General features: G+C 41.6%; 2 protein-coding genes across 2 annotated transcripts in view; one reads left to right on the top strand and one right to left on the bottom strand.

Moving 5' to 3' along the window:
* snx29 (sorting nexin 29) overlaps positions 1-17,245 on the bottom strand; it is a 143,548-nt gene that overhangs the window by 29,241 nt on the left and 97,062 nt on the right. The window contains exons 16-18 of the mRNA XM_085465703.1: positions 17,110-17,226; positions 15,596-15,651; positions 15,235-15,316 (exon numbers count right to left, since the gene is read on the bottom strand). Of these exons, the coding sequence (XP_085321829.1) occupies positions 15,235-15,316; positions 15,596-15,651; positions 17,110-17,226 (255 nt within the window). The remainder of the gene's footprint in view (positions 1-15,234; positions 15,317-15,595; positions 15,652-17,109; positions 17,227-17,245) is intronic.
* LOC146702726 (E3 SUMO-protein ligase ZBED1-like) lies at positions 1,506-3,532 on the top strand. Its single transcript, XM_085467203.1, has 2 exons — positions 1,506-2,578; positions 2,812-3,532. Exons 1-2 carry the CDS (start codon positions 1,506-1,508, stop codon positions 3,359-3,361), a joined length of 1,623 nt encoding a protein of 540 aa, XP_085323329.1. The 3' UTR covers positions 3,362-3,532.

Below are 17,245 nucleotides of genomic sequence, written 5' to 3'. Positions count from 1 at the left end.
AAAATATCTCAATAATGTACTCTATTGACTACTAAACAAAAGGATGTTTGTATCACCTTCATAAGTTAAAATGACAAGATGAACTCAAAGCACCACCTCCCAAAGGTAGCTGGTAAAATTTGGTCTATCAACAGAGGCCAATGAAAGTTTCTACGAATGGAGACGGGTCTCTCCACTATATGAACGCATAAACTTGCAGAAAGTTCATATTTCTATTATGTTTGCCACATCCTTTTCCAGGACGGTTGGTCTCATTTAATCGCGCTCTGTCACTGTGATTAGTTTCTTTCAATTTTTTAAAAGACACGTAATTATAAAGTAAGCACAACTAACTGTTCTTGAGCCAGTTTTAATTCAGTTAAAATTTGAAAACAGGTTAATCGGAAATGAAAACTCATAAGTAATGACAATTTAAACAGCCATAATTCAAAAAACAAAGAGATCATATAATAAGACAGAACCATTTATGAATCTGTGTTACTTGTTTATCTAAAAAAGGATCAAAGAAGAAGCAAAAACAAACAGAAGGTAGTGAATGGCTGATTATTGTCTTTGAATGCAGCAAAGGCGTTTGTTTTGGAGCGCTGGCATCCTGCAGAATTAGACGCTGAAATAACAAATCAGACGAGGAAGAGATAAGGAGGAGGTGAAGGGGAGGTAGATGAATGTTGGTGAAAGATTAGAGAGGAGGAGGAGGAGGAGGAACTAAAGATGTTCAGGACAAGGGGCAACTACATTTAGACAACTACGAAAACAAAAATCAAGAAACAAGGAAACAGACGCAGGACCAGGGAAAAAAATGGTGACGATTAAGAGAGGACGGAGGTGTGTGGATGGAAAATAAACTATGCATCTCTTTGATGAGTGTGTTTGCTTTTAACCTGTTTAGACCAGATGTGACATGTTCGTATTAAACGATCCGATCACACAATCAAATGGGGAAATTAAGGTTTGACTGAATGATTGATGAATGACCCGGAAAGCAATAGGTGGTGAGAAAATTAATAAGAGATTTTATTTACCTGTTTTTTTAAACTGGTTTTGTTGATCTGGGTTTCATTTAAACATGGCCATTTCATTGATGGAAAAAATGCATGAATTACTGCCAAACAAGCCAACGCTCTCCTCACCTTTAGCACCCAGTTGTTCTGGGTGCTAATCAATCCAGAATGCTTAACGTGAGTCAGGAAACACTGCAGAGGATGCTACAGTGTAGAAAGCTGCTATCTCAAAGACCAACAGCCTGCTGTGTACACTTTATATTCATTTGCATGGATTAACTGATGAAGCAAAGCACCTTTGCTGCCTCAGTGAGAAAAGTCAACAGGAGATAACTTGAAAAACTGGAAGGAGCTCGTATATATTTTATAGCTGTCGAAATTAACGCGTTAATTGCGATAATTAAATTTTGGAATTAATTACGTTAGAATATTTAACTATTTAGCGCAACACGCAGATAAGTCGCTCCCATAATTCCACTTGATTTGTTTACCGCGCCACTGAAAATGGAGAAGCAGGAAGCGGATGGCCTTCTGGATGGGGAATTTAAATACAAGAAGAACATAGATGGGACAATAAACAAACGCGTTGTAATTTGCACTCACTGTAGTAAAGAGTTTCAATTTCACCGTTCAAATTCGACCTTAAAATACCACCTTAATGCCAAACACGCGTTTGTCGGGGCAGCAGCTTCACCCGGCCTGTGTCAGACCACTCTTAGTGAACGCAGGCCACTCGGTAAGTCTTCTTTGGACAAACTGACCGACAATATAGCCAAATGGATAGCAAAGGACTGCAGACCGCTAAGCATTGTGGAGGACAAGGGCTTTGCGGATGTTTTAAAGGTTGCATCTCAGGACGCGTCCTACAAGCCCCCAGCGAGAAGCACAATAACAATTCGAATCCACGAACTGTATGAAACAGAGAAAAAGAAAAAAGAAGAGGCTTTAGTTCACACAGAATGCGTGGCTCTGACAGGAGACCACTGGACATCATTGAGTAATGACAATTACCTGGGAGTTACTGCGCATTTAATCACTGAAGCCTGGGGTCTGACATCCTTTGCGCTGACTATAATGAAAACGGAAGAGCGGCACTTTGCGGAGGCTTGTGCAGAGCAGTTCCAGACTGTTGCTCGCAGGTGGAGAATTGAGGAGAAGGTGACAACAGTAGGCACGGACAGTGCGCGCAATATGATCGCCGCGGCTCGCATCATGCCATTCAATCACATGCCGTGTACCGCGCACATTCTACAGAGATGCATCACAGTGAGTCTCGCAGACAGTGGCTTTGTCACTGCGCTGGCCAAATGCCGCAAAATTGTTGGCCATTTTAAGCACAGCCCAGCAAACACAGCAGAGCTGAACGCAGAGCAGGTGTCACTGGGGCGCAAGCAGGAGCCGTTGGCCCAGGACGTGCCTACGCGCTGGAACTCCACGCTGGAGATGGTGAAGCGCTTGATCCGCAACCAAACTGCAGTAACCGCGACTCTGGATAAACAAAAGCATAAACTTGTCCTCCTGACGCCTCCAGAGTGGGACAAACTCCAGAGACTGGAGACACTTCTAGAGCCCTGCAGGTGAGCCTGTCATTGTGACCATAATTGTAGGTTTAGATTAAATGTATCAAACATACATCTTAAATCAGTTTTGTTATTATGAAAATGTCTTATTAAAAAAATAAATGAAATCAAATATTTTATTAATATTACCTAGTATTAAAAAGCTTTTTTTAATTTGCTGTCTTATCTGTGTGTGTGTGTGTGTGTGTGTGTGTGTGTGTGTGTGTGTGTGTGTGTGTATTCCACTGCAGATATGTGACTGAACTGCTGGGAGGAGAGGCCTACGTCTCCTGCTCTGTAGTTCTACCAGCCTTCTGCCACCTGCGCCGTGTCATGGAAGTAACTGATGAGGACCCTGCATATGTGGTGAGGTTTAAAGAGAAGTTTAAGGAAGACCTTGCTTCCCGCCAGGAACATACCAACTATGCATGGCTCCAGATCGCAACTGCACTGGACCCACGTTTTAAAGACCTACGCAGTGTGCCCAAGACTGACAGAGAAGCAGTGTGGACCACACTGGCAGGCATGCTGCATGAAGACTCTCCTAGAAGATCACACACTGCAGAAGAAGGTCCAGCCAAGAAGAGGCTGAGCCTGCTGCAGATGGACTCTGACTCTGAGTCAGAGGAGGAGGTACAGCAGGACAGAGCCATACAGCGCTACAGAGCAGAGCCCTGCACTGCCTTAGAGGACTGTCCCTTACAGTGGTGGGCAGCTCATGCAGGAGCCCACAGCCAGCTGGCCCGCCTTGCTCGCAGATACCTGGCCACTCCTGCCTCCACATTTTGCCTGTTGAATTAGGCCTATGTTCTGTGAACTTGAAGATGTATATGGATAAAACAATGTGCTAGATTTAAACGGGTGGAAAACATTCAGTAAAAATCCCTCACAATTATTTGAAGCCCTGTTCTGCTTGTACTGCTTGTACTCACAATTAATAATAAATAAAACAAACAAGTGTGTTAAAAACCACTATCTGTCCCGATTTTTACACATATATACACACATATACACATATATTTCGAGTTGCGATTAATAAATTTTTAGGCTGTGATTAATTCGCTTCCAGCACAACACCCAGCCTACGTCAGACCACGCTGAGTGAACGCAGGCCACTCAGCGTGGTCTTAGCATTAAATAACACTAACAAGTGTGTAAAAATCCGCTATCTGTCCGTATGTTTGCACACATTTTGGTCATATTTCGAGTTGTGATTAATCATGATTAATTAATTTTTAGGCTGTGATTAATCTGATTAAAATTTTTAATCATTTGACAGCCCTAATATATTTGCAACTGACATAAAGATTGAGGGGAAACAAGTTTTCATACAATATTGAAAATATTCCTAGAATTCTTATTTGCGGTGCACACATCAATAAGCCACTATTGTGTTGCTCCCATTAGCTGGTAATATGTGACAAAGCCAGTGTTTCATGTAGGATTCTTCTCATTAAAATATAATAACTGAAACTAAAGGCGCCTGCACAGGGAAGGCTTTTCCACCGATTTTACCAAGTACCTGAGCTTCCTCTTGCATCTCTGTTTGAAGCAACTCTGGAAAAGGAAAAAGGGGGTTTATATTAAACAGTTCTGTTTTCTATTTATCTGTCACATCACTCGACAAATCAAAGACACAAACACATTTCCATCTGCTACAGAGCATATTGATGCTTTAGGAAAACTAAATTACCTAAGCTAAAACTTGTTGGATTGCAGCATCTGCAACCTAATCAAACTGCATGTGGAGCCCACGCAAACACGAGGAGAACATACAAAGTCCATACAGAACTAGTCAGATGGTGGAGTTGAACTCAGGACTTTCTTGTAGTGAGGCAAGAGTGCCAACCACTATTCCACCGTGCTTTTGATGACTAAAATATAAAAGTTGCCGTCTTTTTTTCTACTGACAGTTGCTCCAAACACTTTACAAAGCATCTTAGTTTCCTTAACATCAAATGCAAAATTTCTGTTGCATTTTCATGAGAAACAGGGAGCACAGAAGCTAGTTGTACAGTTCCCTGATCAAATGTTTGCATTTAACCTTACTGCACAAGCAGATTAGTTGGGATTGAATCACTTCCAACTCATCCTGCCACGAGTCTCGTTTATATTCGCTGACCAAAGTCGCCGTACATTACATCAGTTTTTGTGCTCGTACATTCGTTTTTATTTAGTTATCGTCGTGTTTCTGTCAGGAAACAAAGGTTGTTGACAAAAAGTATGACGAAACTTACACTGATGGCACAAAGCAGCTTAAAAAGTTGTAGACTTTTAACTCAGAATAGCCATCTCAAGCAACACATGAAAGCAGGGAGAGTGAATCAAACGAGGTAAAGCTGTGGGTCCTAAAACAAAAAGAACGAGTTCAAAGGTTTATAAAGCCTTCATAAAGCACAGAGCTGACAAGGGCAATGACCGGCGACCATTCTCTCTATTTATCATCAGGAACAACCCCTTTCACAAGTGGTCCTGTGATCTATTATTCATATAGAAAATTGGATCGTAGCAGCTTGAAAACAGCATGAGCCAAGATTTAAGGAGGCCTAATCATCTGTGACAAAAGCAGTAACCTCAGAGCTGAAAAATAAAGGCACAACACAAGAACCAAAAACTGCAGTTTCCAGTATCCAAAAAAAGTCAACCCTGATTAAACTCTTCAAACAGATATCTGCATGAGGAAGGGCACACAGTCTGTGTTCTTTGGTACTTTCTTCTGATCTGGGTTAAAAAACAAACAGTAAATATGCTATAATGTGTAATTAGGTGCTAATGGAGCTTTGCTTCCATTCTGGTTTCCACCTGGAGACCACATGTAGTATTGAGTTTTATTAACTCATTCACTGCCAGCCATTTTCAAATCAGGTAACTCCCCACTGCCAGGGTTTTTGAGCATTTTTACTCATTTTTGAAGAGCCACAGAAAACGCTGAACCTACCAAAATGAAGAACAGACTCTCTTCTTTCATCCAAAAAAAACAAAAAGCTTGTTTCTACCATTTTCCATTCTTTAGTAATCAGCTGTAGAAGAGAGGTGGGTTCCACCAAAAATGCCTGTTTTGACCAAAAAAAAGGGAGAAAACGAGCTTTTTGTGAAAAATACATTTCAAGCAGAAAAGTGCCTTTGACACTAATATTTCTTGCTTTGTGACACCTCTAACATATAAAATAGTTTTTCACTTCTATAAAACAGAAATAACACTGAGAAAGGTTATGTTTTATCAAAACTATTTATTTACAAATATATGAAAAAATAAAATTCACTGACAAGCTGCCCGAGGTTGTATTCTGGCCCCTCCCATTGAAAAACGTAATTGACGTCTATAGACGTCAATGGCAGTGAATGAGTTAATAACTCAGGATTATCAGGACAAAAGCTGCGACCAAAAACTAGCAGAGAAAAAAGCACAAGTGTAACATATACAAAGACAACATAAGCAGGACTTATATGAATACAGTTTTTACATGTTGAGATGATATCAGTCCACTAATTAGAGCAGATTAAATCCATCGCTGAATATGAGCAAGGTCTAATTCTGTGCTCTCGCTGGTATTACCTTTCATCGTGGAAGTGGAAAATAAACCTCCTGGTTTTGTGTTACAGTGGGTGGACAGCTACATTAATTGACTTCAACAGTAAATTGCATCATAGCACAAACTTTTGCCTAGTAACATATGCAAGACAGAGTCGAATCATCTCATCCTTCATTTGTATGTATACTCTGTATTCTTCTTCTTAATCTATACAGTCTGACATATCCTGTACTTATGGATGCGCCTTGCTAGCCAAGCTAAAACTGCACAAACAAAACTGAAACAAAACATTCAAAATGAAATCAAAACGGATGACACGAAAAGCAAGTAATAACACATGACAATGCCTCAGTGTGGTCTGTAATAAGGTGGTAAAACTCTTGCTATCATCATAAACGTAACCTAAGACTCGTAAGGCCTATAGGAATTATTCCACCGTGTTTTCCAGTCCGAATTGATCTATTCCTAACACAGAACAGCCATCGACACGTCAGACATGGAGCTTTTTAATCACCAGAGCAATCAGCTAAAGTTCTTTCTCGAAAACCGGCAGGTGGTAACCAGATATGAGCACTCAACATCGAAGTTGGAAACTACCCAGGAGAAACTGAGTGACGCCACAGCAGGAGGAAAATGGGACATGCCGCAGCTATTATCGCCATCTTTTTATCACAATTGCTTCCCTTACGCTGTTCTCTTCATCTCCCACTTCCTTCACCTGTCAGCGCTCTCCCTCCCACTCTTCGTATTTGTGTGTCCCACACCACCACCACCACTCCTCACTCACACACATACACATACACTCGCATGAACAAATGAGTCACTGACAGTTTGTGAGAAAGGGTTTTCAGCATAGTAAGGAAGTCAGAGATCAAGTGATTGAAGGATAGGCCACGCAGTGGATGATGCAGTGCAAATTAGAGCTGAATGAGACAAAAAAAGAGGGGAGGGGAAAGAGGAGTATCAGGAAAATGGAGCCAAGAGGAAGCGGCAGACAACTGGAGACACAAATAAATGTGTAAATATAAATTGAGGTTATCAGGGGAGAAGAAAGCACCTGCAAAGACACACTTTGAAGTGTTTATTGGCGGGTAGGTCACTGATCAAGTGCCGCAGCAGGGCTTAGCCCATACTGCTGGGTGCCTTTCAAGAGCTCAGTGTTGCTTTGCTATGTTTATAAGGGTTAAATCCAGAAACAGGTGCTGTGCAAGCCAAACAGTAAGAGGTGTATGATAAGATAAAATAAATAAAATAAAAATTCAGCCTATTCTGAACTGCCTTCATAAAGCAGTGTGTGGATTGATCTTTGCAAATAAAAGTGCAACAATATCTTTGTGAGATACAATATCTTTTGTTTGGACAGTTTTAGCAAGGAGGAAACTCCATCCTATAGTTTCTCCTGCAAATGACGCTACCCACAGGCACAGCTAGAGGTAAATCTCCTTCATGGGGGCTTGCAGTTATGATAAATAACGTTTAGTGCAGATAAAACTGAATCGAATAAAACTGCAAGTTGAGAAAATTAATCATCCTAATTCGTTACACCAGAAACCTTTTGCCTTTCCCATCTAAAGATATTTGTACAGGCTCTAGTTGAGGCGAACTGGTAATTCCAGTTTTACTCTTTTCCTATGCATTATGCAGGTGTTGCATTTTCTGTTCTCCCCCTCAAGTCAGAAGGTCACAGCCTCATCCCTACTCCTGCCAATGCCCGTGTCCTTCCACAGAAATGCATTTTATTTAAGTACTATTGAATGAGACACTGAAGCTCAACCTCCCCACTGTGAAATGCTCTGGATAAGAGCACTAACTTAAGTGCCTAAAATGGAAATGTAATGTAAATTACACTGATGCTGAAATTGATGAGGTGCCTGTGCTGCAGTGTACAGCAGCAAAAGCAGCCTCTGCGTCTTCCCGAGGGTGTTTAATCTATGACTGATGGATGTAAGACGAAGACAACGATTGTAATTATCATCATCATCATCTTTGTAAAACATTCATCATTACCATCATCAACATAACCGTTATCTCGCTCTTTCACCAACCAGCCATTATCATAACCATAATCACTCACGTGCACATCCATACAGAGTCCAATACGTGTGTGTGTGAGACAATACACACACACAAAAAAATCCTGCAAGCTCATGATCAGCGATATTCATGTGTCTTTAAATGCAACACCAACAAACATGCACAGCTATCTGCACATGCTCAAAGATCACATTTAATACATATGGATGTACTATCTCATCTGCACAGGGAAAGCAGTCCAGCAATGCAGATTAAGCCTCCGGCTAATCAGAGCTGCTCACGTGGAGCAGGTCTGGATGTAGGGCATGCCGGCTCAGTAGCCATGAGTCTTCCTAGCTATATCCAGTGGATAACACAGAAATTAAAGGTGTTAACACAGTTCCCAGTTTGCATGTCTCTGGGGGATAGCAGTCCATTGAAGGCAGCTGTGCACACATCTGAAAGAGTTTCAAGGACGTATCAAAGATTCACAGATGCGCTGATTTATATAGTTTATATACATTAAAGTCTTTGAGAGAAGCAAGTTAAACAAGGTTTATGTAACTGCTATTTCTGTAATTGAGACTCTGCTTGAACAGGCTTGAAGATGAGCATACGCAAAGTAGATAATAACAAATATAATTAATGAACTTTAATGAACTGCAGTAAAATTAATGGACTTAATGATAAGTACATATTACTTTTAGAGATGCATCCCTTGTAATCAGATTAACAGTCGATGTGGTCAGTTAACTAACAACCGTAATTTGTAATTTATCACCATCAACAGTATTTTCTGGGATCATTTTTAAGCATTTTCTGGCCTTTGTTACAGTTTAAAGTGGACTTGAAAGCTGAGAGAGAGCAGGGGGAAGACACAGGGCTGGAGCAGATGGCAGCATGGAAACGGTATCATCACTTTAACTTAGCTTTGAGTGCACAACAAAGCAGGTAAGGTTATATTTACTTACCGATGTTTTGAGTGTCTAGCATTGTTGTGTCTGCATTATCGTTGCTGTTTATCTGCTGACATTTGAGATCTGTTTTATTAGTTCCAGTTGCCATAAATGGCAAAGCAAGCTTTGTAGCTCAAGCAGTTTTAACTAGCTATGGTCTGTTTAAAAACTTCTCAGGAAAAGAAGCCTGTAAATTTAACTGCAAAACAGCTTTTCAACCCAGGAGAGTGGAGCAGCAATGACCAGTGGACCCAACCCGAGCCTCCCTGTTACCCAACTAATAGGAAAAAAAAAGAAAAAGAAAAAAAGAGCAACACTATTTCTCATTTCTTATGGTGTGTACAGTCTACACCTCATCTCCATCACACCCTCTTCTTATTATCTTGAGCTCAAGAAATACACAAGACCTCTGAAGCAGGCAGAACCTTCTGCTGAATAAAATTACCTCTGATGGCTTAGAGTGCATACACGCGCACACACACACACACACACGCACACACACACTCGCACAGCCTCGCTGCTTGCAAAAAATATATTTCATACATAATTTAATGCCGTTTTGTGGAAAAAGAGCAACAGTGTGAGGGACAGACGAAAGAAGAGAACAGTAGATGTTTCCAGTCAGATTAGCATAACTGAGTTTTCAGCACTGCAATTATAGGTGCAGCATTTGGCTGATCAAAGAGACGTGCTCCTCTTGTATGTGCAGATACTGTATATTTATTGAATCTATATGTGAAACGGCTAACGCGGACTGGAGACACCAGCTCTCAACTCCAGCATTTTCCATTGGACTCACTTCAAACTACAGGATGTTACATTTGTTCTTGATGCCTGGATTGTGTTTGAGTTTATGGACGGACGCACAGATGTAGGCATCTGTGCATCTACTTTGCAGTTTTGTCAGTTTGCTGTCCCCCCTGTTCATGTTATCTTTGTCTCATCTGGGAAGTTGTATGAGTTTAAAATTATGATGCATTAGTATTAAATTGCTGTGGAGGTGGAAAGATCCCAAGCATTTTGTCCTGGACTTTGTCAGCAGCACTAGAATCAATGAATAGAAAATTAATAGGTGAAAGAGGATTAAACCAGTAAAGGAGAAAAATAGTAATTGGAGGAAAAGTAAAACAGCAAGACTGATGAAAAGAAAAAGAACAACAGATAGATAATAAAGCAAAGGAGAGGAAAGCAGAAAGAGCAATTTTTAAAAAGAGATTTGGAAAGGAAGATGATGAGGGGCTATATTCAAAAACTTTGAAGTGAACGGTGCATTTGTTGGACTATTTCCAGCTAAAACCCCAAGAAAAAAAACAACTTAAGAATCTTCTTGCCTTTGGAGTTACAAAAGTGGTGTTTAAAAAGCTCCTTTTATGCAACTTTTCTCCTTCTTTTGATGTAAACTGAGGTGTAACTTCCCATTTTCAGCATTTTGGTTGGAAAGGTCCCAGACTAGCTTTCGCAATTATATGTCACAGCCCATGCAAATTTACTGAAGTTATTGCTTTACTGAAAAAAAGTCAGCTCATGATGATAATACCCGTTTCTGCTTTGTTAGCAGATAAAACTTTATCATAGGTAAATGCTGCTGTGATACAAAGAGAATATCTTTCATCTACACCACAGGTATGACGCCTCATAATCAACAAACTGAAAGCTCCCATCAGACAGCAGCACAGCAGTAAGCTTCTCAGCAGGACTACTTTAGAGTGTCTGACAAGAAATAACATAAAATACTTTTGAGCTAAATGGCACAAGGCTTTTATCTTTTATTGTATGTGAGCAAAAAATGAGCTATGGCGCCTAACCTAAGGCTAAAAGCTTCCCAGCTTCACTCTTGTCACACTTTGCCATGAAAATGATGTGTTAAAAACTTTATTGCAAAAAGAGGCATAGTATGGCACAGTCGTAGTGTGCAGCACGTTGCATCATCTGATACCTTACAGATTGCACAACAGACTGCAAGAGAACAAATATGATTGTCAGAATGTCCCAATGCAATGCATGCGATGAATTTGTTATTTCTCTATAGCCCCTGCTCTCATACCCTGACCCATCATGACACATCTTTATTACATCCTATTAGATTAATTTGTGGAACTGCATTGAAAACAACAACACTTATTTTATCTGGCCTAAGTAATATCTCCAAAAGGCACAGTAACTTTTTTTGAATTGAAAGATCAATAGGGTGTTATGTCCCTGAACATTTCTTGGTCAGGACCCGTAACTAGGCAACCAGTGAAGAATCCACAAAGTTAGTGCTTTCAGCAATGACAAAGGTGCGCCATTAGTTTTGCAGGTATTTGGTTGCCTGGGTCCACACGTTTTAATCCGTCTACTCTGATGTATCTGGCATTGTTAAATGTAACAGCAGTCTCTCCATTACAAAAAAAAAAGAAAAGAAAAAACAGTCCAATGAAAGCCGCAGACAAAAAGTGGCGGACCAATTTACCAAACCACTGACACCGCCATCTCCAGAGGCAAATACCTTACATTTAGTTCTAAGATGTCTTTCCCAGAGTGTTTGTTTCTTCTACTTTTCGCTGACAGCCTTGTTGCAAGCACAAGGATCCCATAACACACAAGCAGCCAGCACAGACACTTCTTTGGAGGAGAGTTCCTCATTAGCCTCTGACTGATGCTCTTTTCACAACACAATGCTGGTCCAGGATACACAGGTAATGAAAAGCACAGACGTTCACGCGCACACAGAAATCACCGCTTGTGCTCGCTGCCAGTGTGCAAACCATGCGTTCTCTCATTCTCTTTTAATAGCCTCTATTGTTGGGATTGTGTGGGAGCGAGTCAGTGATTTGCCACGGCCGGTATAATTCTCTCATTATGAGTTCAGAAGGGGAAAGTAAAGGGACGGAATGATGGAAGAATAAAGGCCCAGAGGCGCACAAAGAGCAGAACCCAACTTATAATGGAGCAAATCCATCAGTCTCTCTCTTCATCTCTGTCTGTCTGTCCAATGGCCGTACCACACTTCAGATGGAAGTCATTTTAGAAATCTTGGAGGGGGGGAAAAAGGGGCTCTGAGGACATGCAAAGACGAAAATGGAGTACAAGTAGGCTTACCCCTGTCATAATGGTATGCAATCTGGCAGGGGGAGTGAGACAGATATGCAGGCTGAAAAGGAGGACAGTGAGAATGAAGCAAGGAGGCAGACGCGCTATGAGATGCGATGGTTAGATCAGCGCTTCCACCTCTCTGGATGGGTTTAGCAGCAGTATAGAGCTCCTAGCGAGCTTATTTTCACCACAAGGTTGCCGTGACCTAACTCGGGCTCAGGCTTCTGAAATCCCATTCACTCTCCAAGCCTTACAAAAGCCAGCTTTGGCTATGGCTCATTGCTCGCATCATTGGTTCAATTTTGCAAGCATATGAGTGTGTGCGCGAGTGCAACAATGAAGGAAAAAAAGACCCAAAAAAATCTTTGCACTCGCTTGAGGGTAATTTAAAGAGACCCCTGCCATTTCCTCATGATACCCTCAGGTCTTTAAGACTGTTGGCTCAGTGTTCAATCACCACAACAGCCTCACCTTAACAACAATGACTCCAGTAACCTTGGCCATCCATTAACCTGTCTAAGAACAAAAGCCGTTTCCACAGGGAGCCATTAGACGAATATAGCTCTGTGAATGGAAGTATCCAATACACCAGATGGGTTGTGCTTTATACCAGCTCCAGGGCTGGACAGTAGTCTCTCAGAGACCATTTTTCAGATGGAGAAATTAGGCTAAATTAGCACAACACATGGAAAATGCTCAGCTTCAATACTGGAGTCCATCCATAAATCCGCAACTGCAGGTGGATGCTAATAATTGCCTGCAGCGCTGTACATGCCTGTGTGCGGTTCACCTACTTTTAACCAACCATTACATCGCATTCAGTTGAAAGCGTGGGATTCCCACAGGCAAAAAAAAATATCTTTAGACTCTCGTAAAGACTACGACTTTTTTTATTGTTTGTTGAACAATATATCCAGAAACGAGAGGCTCAAACTGGGTGTAGTGCTTAACAGTCTGTAATTATTTCTTGCAAAAAATAACAACAACCTGCCTTTATGGGAGCACAATTACAAAGCAGTCACCCGAATATAAAAGTTACCAACTGCATTGAACGACTCACTTCACCCAACACTGCACAGCAGTTTGAATGTGGGCCACTTTCCACTGAGCATTTTACTAGCAGCAAATGATAATTCTAAATTATTGCCATCATGTGTTTGGTGGTACATTTATTACTGTGCATGCATAATGCAGAATAAAGGCACTGCCCCGTGCGGCGTGAAGCTGCGAGCGGGTAGGAGAGAAATTAAAACAATGCGTCTCATTTGCCTTTGTCGCGCATCAGTCCTGCTGAGAGGACGGAGACAGTCTGGCTCAAAAAGATGTCACACAGCTAAAAGTTTGAGTCCTGAATTGGGAATTTACATCTATTATGTATAAGTTGAGCCAAGCTGAGATGGTAGCCAGTCACTCCTGCCTATCCGTTACAGCTAAGGATGTGTCACCTGTCTCTTCCTGTCCCATATGGTTTTCACTGACTAACATTACAGCTGTACCTCCTGGCTACAGAGCAGATAATACCAGTGTGTACACACATGCACTTTTCTGTCTGACAGGTGTATTTGTGCAGCGTGAAGAAGGTGTCCACTGTAGCAGCACTTGTGTGTGTGTGTGCGCATCAGTTTTTGTCTCATCTCCAATAGTGCAGGTTTGTGTAAACACCTGAGCAGGCAGGTGTGTGTGTGTGTGAGTTTGTCTGTCTGATGAAGCTCAACCATGGGACTGTCTGAGTATCTGTGTGTTTCTGTCTCACATGGGGGAAGCAGGGGACAGCCACGGCGAGAGAGCTGAGGTGTAACACCTTGTTAATGTGACAGACACAGTAAAACAGCCACAGAGGGAATGAGGTGCCGTTGTCTACTTTGCTCGATAACTTGACAGATACAAGAAGCAGCAGCAGTTCGGTTTGTTAAGCTGCTCTCGAGTCCAGTTCCCAACACACCTTACTTAGATAAGTACCTGGCACAGAGCTCTGGAAACACTATTTTAGTTAAGTGGAGTTGCTTTATTATTATCGGTGTAAACGCTTAAAGTTCTGACCAAACTTGATTGCAAACTCAGAAATGGCAGGCTCGAGTGGGAAGCGCAGTGAGCATTCTGGAACTTATTTAGGTCTGCAACAGTTCTGGCAGGGCACCAATCGATGACGAGGGACACACAGCCATCTTGGAGCACAGACTGCCCCCCAAAAAAAGCGACAGCTAGCCTTTTATTTCTTGGCGTTTCTAGACAAACCTTTTCTAAGCTTAAAGAGCAACTCACAGGTTGAATTTGTCACAGGATTTATACTCGTATGTATGATTGCAGAAGCTCAGTAACTTTATGTTCCTGAAGATGGAGTTCAGATGTGATGATGATGAAGCCAGGACCATGTTAGATTGATATCCGGTACAGACGCCCACCATGTACCAACATTAGAAATGATCCCAGATTCATCGGATAATTAGTTTCAACAAAAATGTGAACTATGCGATTTTTTTCCTGATGTATGCCAGCTTCTACCTTAGTCATCTCCCCCTCTTTCTGATGAGGCACAGTATTGATTTATGTGGTCAACGAATCCCAGCTGAAGCATTCGTTTCTGTTATGGACTGTTAGAGTTGTTACAGTTTTGTATTTTCTGACTAGTTTTTATTTTTATTTCCGTTTTACTTTTTGTTTCCGTGGTGGATTTACTCGTTTCTGTTCAGTTTTTATTAATTTCAGTGTATTTTTTTCTAGTACTCTTGTATGGCAGGCACAAACCAATGAAAACAGATTTTTAGGTATTAAAAAACTTTCAAACAAAACAATTTGAACAAAAACAGATGATGAGCTATTAATGCTCACGTGAGCGAATGTGTAATTATTTCAGAGCTTTCTCATTTTGTTCCTTCGCTCTGTGCCTCCATGAACTTTTAACTTCTTGTTCTGTCCATTACTTCCTTCCACCGTTTCTATTCCAATTAAAACGTTATTTTTGTCTTATAACTACAGCAGTCTGTACATCAGACATCAAAGTCAATGTTTAAATCGGTATATTTTGATGAAATGACTCGTTTTGCCTGGTAAACACAACGCGTGGCTCAGACAGAGATATTAATGTGGCTGTGTGTACCTGATAGACGTGGTAGGCGTTGGCAGCTCTGCCTTGCAGGAACACAGAGGGGATCCATACGTTGATGAGAGCGCGATGAGCCCTGAGTGACACAAACAACAAACAGTTCTCACCGCCGTCTTCATTATCATCATCATTATCCCGAGCAGCGGCAACATTAACAGTATGTCAGCACTGTGTTTGGACAGCTACCATTGTTTGCAGTTCACTCTGGTAAAACACCTGAAAATCTAATTTAGTTGTAAACTCAGAGGAAACAGTGCAAAGGGAGAAAAAGGGGTGAGAGACATCAAACTATGAGAGGATAGAAAGGGGTGAGAGAAAGATGCGTTGGACGGGGGATATAGAGAAATGTTCTTACGTCTCAAAATCTGACAGGCTAGGGTCATCTGACGTCTGGCTTAAATCACCTGGAACCTGGAAAAAAAATGAATGAGAGGAAGAACGCTAAAGAGCAGGGAACAAACAAAAGGAGGACTTTCATTTCAAATACAGGACAAACTCCTGCACAAATATGTTATCAGATACGCACAAAAAAACACTGAATCCATCTACCAGTGATCCCTACACCAGTGTGTTCCCTGTGTATGTATTCATCAAGCATGCATGCCTCCAGGTTGGTGAAGTAACCACATTAAACGTGCTACATGTTGGCCTTGTGGATGAGAAAGAGTATGTGTGTACATGGCCGTGGGAAAGAAAGGAGACAGCAACTGCCCCTGCCCAACAATATGTATCAACATGCGAAACGAATAACCAAGATATACACAGCATACCCATGCATCCATACACGCAGGATGTTCCTGCAATTCATACATACAGTGTGTAATTACTATGTAATCAATCTTAAACTTCTAATACTATTCAATTTACTGCTATTGTGCAATGTCCAAACACTCAGACAAATTACATTTTGATGCTTTGGCAATTTTGTCTCTTGACACTTTCATGCCAATAAAAGCCTCGAGAAATGAAGTCAATCGAATTGAGAAAGAGAGTGAGTGTACTTGTGTTACTCATGTTGTGTGTGTGTGTGTGTGTGTGTGTGTGTGTGTGTGTGTGTGTGTGTGTGTGTGTCTGTTTAGAAAATCATGCTATTCAGATTTCCCAGAGAGCCTATCTAAACCTGAGCAAAAACACTGTCACCACAGCCAGTGCAATTGGGCCGCCAGCCTCCAGGCTTTCATCAAACACACACACACACACGCACGCACGCACAGAGAGAAGGTAATAGATGAGCAAGACCAAGAAAGGGATCAGTGAGGCAGCGACCCTGGTTTGGCTGTCTGCAGCAGCTCTGAGTTATAGCAAGCACGGAGCACTTAGGAAACAGAGATGGACATGCACAAAACACACACACGCCCACAGGAGTCCAGTACAGCAGGGCTGAAGCTCAGGGATAAGAGCTCCTATCTGCTACCTGGGGCTCCCTTCACTGAAGCTATACCAACTCAAACTGTGGGCAGGCTGTGTGTGTGCACGTCTAGACAGCTTTAGGCTCTCCAGAGCATGACCAGATGTTGGTAATCTGTGCGTTTTTCTTGTTAGTGTAGAAAGTAGTGAGAAAAAGTAGCTCTGTCTGTGTACTGTCTAACAAGAACAATGGATACTTAGTATTAACATCGATAGCCATCAAGATCAGGAGAAAGTCTCCCGGAGAAAATCAAATCTCACCAACAGAAAATAAGAAAGAAGATAACTATTATTGACGCTGCCGACTGTTGGGGAAAATGAACCGAGGGATGGACAAACAAACAGGACCAAGTAGAAATTAAAATCAAACAGAATCAGTGGGCAAGTCAAAGAAGAGAAAAGGAGAAAACCCGCAGAGAAATCAGACGAGACAGGATGCGTCTGTTGCTGTGTGCCACTCACCGGTCCTCTCAGGTCAATGAGCTCCTGTCTCATCTGGATTATGAGGTGGTCTTTGGCCATGAGCAAACGGTACAGGCGCTCATTAAACTCTATCAATTCACCATGCATCTCAGCCACCTAAAAAACACACACACAC

This window comes from Copadichromis virginalis, linkage group LG8, assembly GCF_057382275.1.
Source record: "Copadichromis virginalis isolate Kocher_CV1m ecotype Utaka linkage group LG8, C_Virginalis_male_GT1.1, whole genome shotgun sequence".
NCBI lineage: Eukaryota > Metazoa > Chordata > Actinopteri > Cichliformes > Cichlidae > Copadichromis > Copadichromis virginalis.
The sequence above is the reverse complement of the archived record's forward strand: the minus strand, read 5'-3'. Positions and strand labels throughout refer to the sequence as shown.